The sequence below is a fragment of the Meleagris gallopavo genome, unplaced genomic scaffold (genome assembly GCF_905368555.1).
Source record: "Meleagris gallopavo unplaced genomic scaffold, MGAL_WU_HG_1.1 scaffold_7, whole genome shotgun sequence".
NCBI classification, from domain to species: domain Eukaryota; kingdom Metazoa; phylum Chordata; class Aves; order Galliformes; family Phasianidae; genus Meleagris; species Meleagris gallopavo.
The window spans coordinates 1-9,476 of NW_028147021.1; the positions used below are offsets into that span (position 1 = coordinate 1).

Consider the following 9,476-nt stretch of genomic DNA (forward strand, 5'->3'; position numbering starts at 1 on the left):
CCCCCAGCTGTGCTGCAGGGCTGCACCCCTCCCCAGGTGCTCCATCACAGCTTCAGGCCGGCCCTTAAAGTGCCGGTACAGCCATAGGGCAAAGAAAATGAATAACGTGAATGGCTGCCAAGGGAGGTTTACAGCTGGAGGACCTGCGACAGCCCGCATGTTTTAATCCCAGTCTGTCCCTGATGCCAACTGGTGACTGTATGAAAACTGCTGAGTCATGGCCTGAAGCTCTGATGGATCACCTGAGGCAGCGGTGAGTCAGCAATGAGCACAGCTGCAGGCAACTCACCTGTGCTGCAGGAAGGGGCGGAGCCTGGCTGCACCCTGCTGGGCCATTTAAGGGCTGGCTGCAGTGGGAAGGAGCTCTGCTGGAGATCCGCTCTGCTGGAGTTTGGTGACTGAGCCCAGGATGCAGGTAAGCTTTATTTCTATTCTCTTTTTATTATTGCAATCTGTTCTGCCCAACTCCACCAGTTCAAAGTAAGGCTTGTGGGGTTCAGACACTGTAGTGCAGATTTCATCTCAAACATGGAACAATTCAACCCAGAAAAACCAATTCTTACAAAAAAATATAATATTGTCCGCCCCCAAAATGATTTTTTTACCACACATAAAACTTTCATGGCAAAACTATGACTTACTATCACAGACAGACCAGTTTTCTCCCATAATTATGACATTACCTTGCAGAAATACCTGTTTTTTCAAAAACAGAAGACATTTACAACCAGAAATACCACTTTCACTACAAAATTATGCCGTTATCAACCAGAAATATCTGTTGTTTTCCACAAAATTATCCCCTTTTCTCCCACCAATACCTGTTTTTACACGAAAATGCCCCTTTTTCTATCAGAAATACCTGTTTTTACATGAAAATACCCCTTTTTCTCCCACCAATACCTGTTTTTACATGAAAATACCCCTTTTTCTATCAGAAATAGCTGTTTTTACATGAAAATACCCCTTTTTCTATCAGAAATAGCTGTTTTTACATGAAAATACCCCTTTTTCTATCAGAAATAGCTGTTTTTACATGAAAATACCCCTTTTTCTCTCACCAATACCTGTTTTTACACGAAAATAACCTTTTTTCTATAAGAAATAGCTGTTTTTACATGAAAATACCCCTTTTTCTATCAGAAATACCTGTTTTTACATGAAAATACCCCTTTTTCTATCAGAAATACCTGTTTTTACATGAAAATACCCCTTTTTCTATCAGAAATACCTGTTTTTACATGAAAATACCCCTTTTTCTATCAGAAATACCTGTTTTTACATGAAAATACCCCTTTTTCTATCAGAAATACCTGTTTTTACACTAAAATGCCCCTTTTTCTATCAGAAATACCTGTTTTTACACGAAAATACCTCTTTTTCTCCCACAAATACCTGTTTTCACACCAAAATACCCCTTTTTCTATCAGAAATACCTGTTTTTACATGAAAATAAGCCTTTTTCTCCCACCAATACCTGCTTTCACACCAAAATACCCCTTTTTCTCCCATAAATATCTGTTTTTACGCTTTTTCTCCCAGATTGCTGCCGACGCCGTGATGTTGCACACCGCCCCGTGAGCCGTTGCCATGGCAACGGGGAAATCGACGTGATGGGAAGGGGCGGGGCCAGGGAGAAGCCACGCCTCCTTTTTCTGACCACGCCCACACGGGGCAGCAGAGCTGGGAGGGGGCAGAGGTCAGAGGTCACGACGCCATGTGACACGCAGGCGGTGTCACGGCTGCAGCGGGACGCACGGACACACGGACACACGGCAGCACGTCAGGGCACGCGCACACTCACACCATCACACTGAAGTCATTGCAGGCTCACGCTCACTCACACACATCGTTGCACACTCACGCTCACACCATCACATTCACACCATCACACCCTCGCACCCTCGCACCCTCGCACACTCGCACTCACACCATCACACACTCGCACCATTGCACACTCACGCTCACACCATCGCACGCTCACACCATCACAAACTCGCACCACTGCACGCTCACACTCACACTCACACCATCACACACTCACACCATTGCATGCTCACACTCAGGTCCCACAGTTTTCTATCAAAACTTTATTGACCCCCCTCTCCCCCACAGCACAGCCCCACACCGCCCCATAGGGCTCCATGTCCCCATAGGGCTCCATGTTTGTTCCTATAGGGCCCATCCATGTCCCCATAATTGGGACCTTGTCCACATAGGGCTCAGTGTTGTCCTTATAGGGCCCATCAATGTCCCCATAGGGCCCATCAATGTCCCCATAGGGCTCCATGTTGTTCCTATATGGCCCATCGATGTCCCCATACATCTCCTTATTGTCCCCACGGGTCACACTGCTGTCCCATAGGGCTCGGTGACATCCTCATAGGGCACGCTGTTGTCCCCATAGATATCATTGTCCCCATGGGTCACAGTGTCGTCCCACAGGTCTCACTGTTGTCCCCATGGGTCGCGCTGTTGTCCCCACAAGGCTCGGTGACATCCTCGTAGGTCATGATGTTGTCCCCATAGGTTTCCATATTGTCCCCATAGGTCACACTGTTGTCCCCAAACATCTCCCTGCTGTCCCCGTAGGTTCCCTTATTGTCCCCAAGGGTCTCATTGTTGTCCCCAAAGGTCTCCTTATTGTCCCCATAGGTTCCCTTATTGTCCCCAAGGGTCTCATTGTTGTCCCCAAAGGTCTCCTTATTGTCCCCATAGGTTCTCTTATTGTCCCCAAGGGTCTCCATATTGTCCCCATAGGTTTCCATATTGTCCCCATAGATCTCCCTGCTGTCCCCACAGTTGTCCCCGCTGTCCCCATAGCAGTCAGCGCCGTCCCCCCCCCACCACCAGAGCTGCAGGCCGTTGTCCCCACGCCGGGGGGCTCATCGGGGTCCCCCCCCTCCTCATCACTGTCCCACGGCGTCGGGAAAATGCGCTGACCTGAGGAGGTGGCCAGGAGGGGCAGCGTGGGGTGCAGGCTGAGGGGACAGGGGGACAACAGTGAGATGTGGGGACTGGGGGTGGGGAGGGGACGTGGGGGGGGAGAGGGGACATGGGGGGGAGGGAACTTGGGGGGGAGAAGGGGTGAGGGGACATGGGGGGGAGGGGATATGGGGGGAGCATGGGGGACTGGGGGGGAGAGGGGACCTGGGGGGGAGAAGGAACATGGGGGGAACAAGGGATGTGGGGGGAGAGAGGGGATGAGGGGACATGGGGGGAGGGAGGACATGGGGGGGGGAGAGGGGACATTGAGGGGAGGGAAAGGAGAGGGAACATGGGGGACTGGGATGCAGGTGACAATGACACGGGTGAGGGTGCCAGTGGTGACACAGTGACAATGGTGCCACAGGTGCCAACAGTGACAACGATGACAATGGTGACACAGAGGGCACAGGGGACAACGGTGACACAGACACCAGAGGTGCCACAGATGGCAGAGTTGCCACAGGTGACAATGGTGCCACAGATGACAATGGTGACACAGATGACAAAGATAACACAGGTGACAATGGTGACACAGAGGTGCCAGAAGTGCCACAGATGACAGAGATGACAATGGTGACAGAGGTGACAGAAGTGACAGAGATGACAATGGTAACAGAGGTGACAATGGTGACACAGAGGTACCAGAGATGCCACAGATGACACAGAGGTAACAATGGTGACACAGAGGTAACAATGGTGACACAGAGGTGACAATGGCGCCGCTCACCTGGTGCCGTTGACGCAGTCCCGCACGGCTCTGAAGCGGAGGCGGTGCTGCAGCTCCCCGCGCTCCCGTGGTCCCCGCGTGTCCCAGACGGTGACAAACCCGCCGCTGTCCCCCCCCACCACCAAGCGGCCGTTCCTGGGGGTCACCAGCGGGGTCACCAGGTGCCACCTCCCCACAAATCCCCCACCCCTCCCCCCCCCGTGTCCCCAACACCACCCCCAGGTCACCCCCTCCTGTCCCACAGTCACCTCATTGTCACCCCACTGTCACCTCATTGTCACCCCCCTCCTGTCCCACTGCCACCCCATTGTCACCCCCATGTCACCCCATTGTCACCTCCTCCTGTCCCACTGCCACCCCACTGTCACCCCCATGTCACCCCATTGTCACCTCCGTGTCACCCCATCCTGTCCCACTGTCACTCTGCTGTCACCCCAATATCATCCAGTGCCACCCTGCCCTCTTGTCACCCGTGTCACCCATTGTCACCGAGTGACCCCTTTCCCAGCTGTCACCCATTGTCACCCAATGTCCCCCTGCCCTGTTGTCACCCCAATGTCACCCCATGTCACCCAGTGTCACCCCGCCCTCATGTTACCCCTGTGTCACCAATGTCACCCAGTGTCACCCTGTCGTCCTGTCAGCCCTGTGTCACCCAAAGTCACCCACTGTTCCCAAACGCCATTGTCACCCAGTGCACCCTGGACACCCCCAACTGTCACTCACGGGTCGAGGTCAAAGGTCACACGCTGGTTGGTGGCCACACGCCGCTCCATGGCCATCAGCACCACATCCGGGCACCGCAGATCCCAGCACAGGATGTGCCGGGCCTGGGGGGTGGGGCCTCAGCAAGCCACGCCCCCATCAGACCACGCCCCCACCTCAAACCACGCCCACGGCCCCGCCCCAAAGGCATTAACCACGCCCATACTCCGGCCATGCCCCAAACAGGCCACGCCCCCTTAACACACCCGCGGCCCCGCCCCACCCTCCTTAACCATGCCCCCACTCAAGCCACACCCCCACTAACAGTGTGGTCATTGGCTCTGCCCCCATAGGCCACACCCCCAATTTTCCCTAACCACGCTCACCCTCAGACACCACTCCCACATCTGTCAATCACGCCCAGTAGCCACGCCCACCTGCGGCCCACACCCCCTAATTTATTTAGCCACTCCCACTCACAGACCACGTACCTGTCAATCATTAGCCCCGCCCCCACCAAACCCGGGGATCTTTAGCCCCGCCCCCTCACAGTCCACACCCCTCATTGCCTGTAATCCCGCCCACATCCAACTGTCACTCATACCCCTTAGCCCCGCCCACCTTCAAGCCCCGCCTCCTCCAGCGATCACATCCGTCCCTTAGCTCACCCTTAAGCCCCGCCCCCTCCCACCAGTCACTCATGTCCGTTACCCCCGCCCACCCTCAGGCCCCGCCTCTTCCAGCTCTTACTCCCACCTGTGAGCCCACCCATGGGTAGCCCCGCCTTCCCGTAAGCCCCGCCCCCTCCCAGTGATCTCTCATGTCCATTAACCCTGCCCACCCTCAGGCCACGCCCCCTTCGTCCCGTAGCCCCTCCCACCTTGCGCCCCCCAGCGTAGAGCAGGAGCCCATCGGGGCTGAAGCGGAGGTGGGTGGGGGCGAATGGGAGCTGGGGCCACAGAGCCACCGCCCCCCCCCCTGCCATGGGGTACAGCCCCAGGCTGCGCCCGTAGGAACCGCAGCAGAACAGCTCCTGGGCGGGGCTAACGGCCAGGCAGCCAATCAGCCCGCTCTGCCCCTGTCCTCCATCTGAAGAGAGAGGAGAGATGGTCAGGCCACGCCCCCTCCCCGCCCGAAGCCCCGCCCACTGCCATGGTCTGTCTCCATTCACAAATGGTAGATCTGTGTGGCCTCGCCCCCCAGGCCACGCCCCATCACATTAGGCCACGCCCCTTTGTCCTGCCCCACCCTCAGAACAAATAGCCCCGCCTCCTTCCTTAAGCCCTGCCCATTTTAAGCCCTGCCTCAGCCCTTCCATCTCATCAGTTTTTCCATCTCTTCCCACCCAGTGCTGAAGCCACGCCCCATTTATAAAAGCCACACCCTCTTTTGATAAGCCCCGCCCCGTCTTTTCTGGCCCCACCCCTACACCACCTCCAACAGCAGCCAATTGCTCCTCTCCATGGCACCGCCCCCTTGTTATAAGCCCCACTCCCTTGAGCAACTGGCCTACTAGCCCATAAACGGCCTCTTTCCATTGGCTCTCCCCGTTGCTCTGCCCCCCTTGGCCCCACCCCCAAGCCCTTAATAGCTTCCCCCCATTGGCTCTTTACTTGTCCTGCCCACCCTTGGCCCCACCCCCAGGCCATCGGGCCCTGCCCCCAAACCTTTCATGTTCTCTCCCCATTGGCCCTCTCCAAGGCCCCGCCCCTCTCGGCCCCACCCGCAGGTCATTCGGCACCGCCCCCAAACCCTTCATGCCCTCTCCCCATTGGCTCTCCCGTCGGCCCCGCCCCCTTAGGCCCCGCCCCCCGGAAGTAGCTCACGGCGCAGCTGCCGCAGGTCGCAGTTCCGGCCGGGCCGCTCAGTGCGGAAGATGCGCAGGCAGCTCTCAAAGCCGCACAGCAGCTGGGAGCCGTCGGGACTGAAGGCCAACGAGTGGGGGGAGATCAGCTCGTCCTGGGGGGCGGGGGGGGCAGCCATTGATTATAGGGACACACAGTGGGGGGGCGGAACCCATTGATCGGGGGGGGCACCCACTGATTACGGGGGGGGGGGCATCCATTGATTGGGGGGGGGCAGCCATTGATTATAGGGACACACAGTGGGGGGGGGGCGCAATGGGGGGGGCACAGAATGAGGGAGATGCAATGGCAGGGGAACAGTGGGGGGGGCTTAATGAGGGGGTAACGCAATGGGGGGGGACACAATGGGGGGGCGCGATGGGGGGGCACACAATGGGGGGGGGCACAGACACAATGGGGGGGGGCACAACGGGGGCAGCCCCCCCTGACCAGGTGGTTGTGGGCCCGGAAGCTCCCCCTGAGGCGGCCGTCGTAGGCGTCCCACAGCTGCACCGGGCTGTGACGGCTGCTGCTGGCGGCGCTGCAACCAGTAAGCACCAGTAAGCACCACTAAACACCAATAAGCACCAGTAAGAACCAGTAAGAACACCGGCAACAACCAGAAAAAAACAGAAAGGAACAGCAAGAACCAGTAAGGACCAGTAAGGAACACTAATAAGGACGAGAAAGAACCAGTAAGCAGCAGTAAGCACCAGCAAGCACCAGTAAGAACACCAGCAACAACCAGTAAGCACCAGTAAGAACACTGGCAATGACCAGAAAGGACCAGAAACACCAGTAAGGAACTCCAGCAATGATCAGTGAGGACCAGTAAGCACTGATAAGGAACACCGGCAACAACCAGTAAGGACCAGAGACGACCAGTAAGTACCAGTAACGACCAGTAAGGAACACCAATAAGGACCAGAAAGAATCAGTAAGCACCAATAAGGAACACCAGCAACGACCAGTGAGGACCAGTAAGGAACACCAGCAACGACCAGTGAGGACCAGTAAGCACCAGTAAGGAACACCAGTAATGACCAGTGAGGACCACTAAGGACCAGTAAGAAACACCAGCAACATCCAGTAAGGACCAGTAAACACCAGTAAGAATCCATAGCACCAGTAATAACCAGTAAGGAGCAAAAACACCGTTAAGGCCCAATAAGGCCCAGTAAAGACCAGTAACAACCAGTAACACCAGTAAGGACCAGGGACACCAATAAGAATCAGTGCTCCCAGTTCCCCCAGTAGCTCCCAGTGCCCCCAGTTGCCCCCCAGTGCTCCCAGTTGCTCCCCAGTGCCCCCAGTTACCCCCCCAGCCCCTCCCAGTTGCTCCCAGTTGCCCCCCCAGTGCTCCCAGCCCCCCCAGTTGCCCCCCAGTGCCCCCAGTTACTCCCCAGTACCCCCCGTTGCACCCCAGTGCCCCCAGTAGCTCCCAGTGCCGCCAGCTGCCCCCCCAGTGCTCCCAGTTCCCCCCCAGTGCCCCCAGCAGCCCGGCGCTCACAGACAGGTGTGCGGCAGAGCGGAGTCCATGCCGGGGAACCAGACGTAGTCGTACACGGTGTCACCGCACGGCACCCGCAGCGACGGCGCCTGCGCCCCACAGCCCTCAGCACCCACAACCACCCCAGGACCCCCTAAACGCCCCCCCAGAACCCCCTATTCTTCCCCAACCCCCCCCAGGGACCCCCAACCCCCCCCAGGACCCCCTAAACACCTCCCAACCTCCCCCCCCCAGGACCCCCAATTCCCCCCCCAACCCCCCCAATGACCCCCCAAACCCTCCCCGAACCCCCATTCCCCCCCAACCCCCCCAAGGACCCCGTATTCCCAGGCCCTCATCCTCCCCCCCCCACTTTAAGATCCCCTAAACTCTCCTACCCCCCCCTCATCAAACGGTAACCCCTTAAACCCTCCCTGAGATTCCATCACCCCCCCACAAAGACCCCCCTAAACCTCCTCCTTTTAAGACCCCCCCCTCACCAGGTCGGGCCGGGGGCCGCGGGTGGGGGCGCAGAGCTCAGCAGGGAGGTCGAAGAGACGCAGGACGTTGTCGTCACTGCAGGTCAGCACACAGGAGCCATCGGGGGCCCTTGGGGGGGGGGAGGAGAAAATAACGGGGGGGGGGTCCGTGCTGCCCCCCCCTCCCCCATCTCCAACTCACCCCCCCCCCGGAAGGGGGGGCTCGTTTGCTCACCATTTGCAGCCCTTGAGGAAGTTTTCGGGACGGAGGTTGAACTCCTGCCAGGCCCCCCCTGCCAGGATTGGGGGGCGGCTCAGCTCATAGGGGGGAAAGCTAAATGGGGGAGGAGGGGGGAGCAAATTATTAAGGCCTTCCCCACCCACCCCCCGCCCCAACCCCCCCCCCCTCCAAAAAAAAAGATGGTGGGAGGTGGGAAGAAATTATTAAACCCCCACCCCCTGGAAAACAAAATGGTGCTGCATCTGCCAGAGCGCCCTCCAAAAATGGATTTTTTTTAGGGGGGGGGGAGGGAAGGGGACAACAAGAAACAGAGGTGGCCCCCACACACTCATGTCCCCCCTCCACACACACCCTCAGGTCACCCCCAGGTGCCCCCCCGCCATTTTTGCTCCCCCCCCCCACCCCCCCCACGTCCCCAAGTGCTCCCCCCTCACCCCCCCGGTATAACCCATATCCTCCCAGGCCCCCCCCCGCCCCCTCCCCCAGATATCCCCCTCCGTATCTCCAAGCACCCCCCACCATCCTCAGACCCCCCCCATATCTCCAAGTGCCCCCCCAATCCTTAGCTCCCCCCCCATATGTCCAACTGCCCCCCCCGCCATCCTCAGGTCCCCCCCCATATCCCCAAGTGCCCCCCCCCCCACCTCCTCCCCCCATTCCGTACACTCCTCCATCCTCCCACGCCCCCCCCACCTCCCAACCCCCCCCCCTACATCTCCTCCATCTCCATGGACGCCGCTTCCTCCTCCGGGGGGGGCTCTGAGCCTGGGGGGGGCTCCATCTCGGGGGACTCCATAAGGGGGGACTCAGCGAGGGGGGCTGCAAGAATGGGGTCAGATCAGGGCTGAGCCGACCGACCTCCCCCTCCCCCCCATAAAGACGCCCCCCCAGACTCGGCCCAGCTCCCTCCACTACCTTCCCCAATGGGCGCCGCCATGACACCGCCGCACCACGACCCTCAGATCTCGCGAGAGCTGAGCCAGCCGCTCTATTCGACCATTCG

The 9,476-nt window shown here is 58.4% G+C and overlaps 1 protein-coding gene across 1 annotated transcript; it reads right to left on the reverse strand.

Moving 5' to 3' along the window:
* Window positions 1-593: 593 nt before the first annotated feature.
* WRAP53 (WD repeat containing antisense to TP53) lies at window positions 594-9,328 on the reverse strand. The gene is made up of 10 exons (XM_085215169.1): window positions 9,187-9,328; window positions 8,468-8,566; window positions 8,254-8,362; window positions 7,775-7,863; window positions 6,715-6,805; window positions 6,247-6,379; window positions 5,301-5,509; window positions 4,442-4,545; window positions 3,716-3,850; window positions 594-2,981 (listed from the first exon to the last, which is right to left on the reverse strand). Exons 1-10 carry the CDS (start codon window positions 9,267-9,269, stop codon window positions 2,552-2,554), a joined length of 1,482 nt encoding a protein of 493 aa, XP_085071295.1. The 5' UTR covers window positions 9,270-9,328; the 3' UTR covers window positions 594-2,551.
* Between the last annotated feature and the right edge of the window lie 148 nt (window positions 9,329-9,476).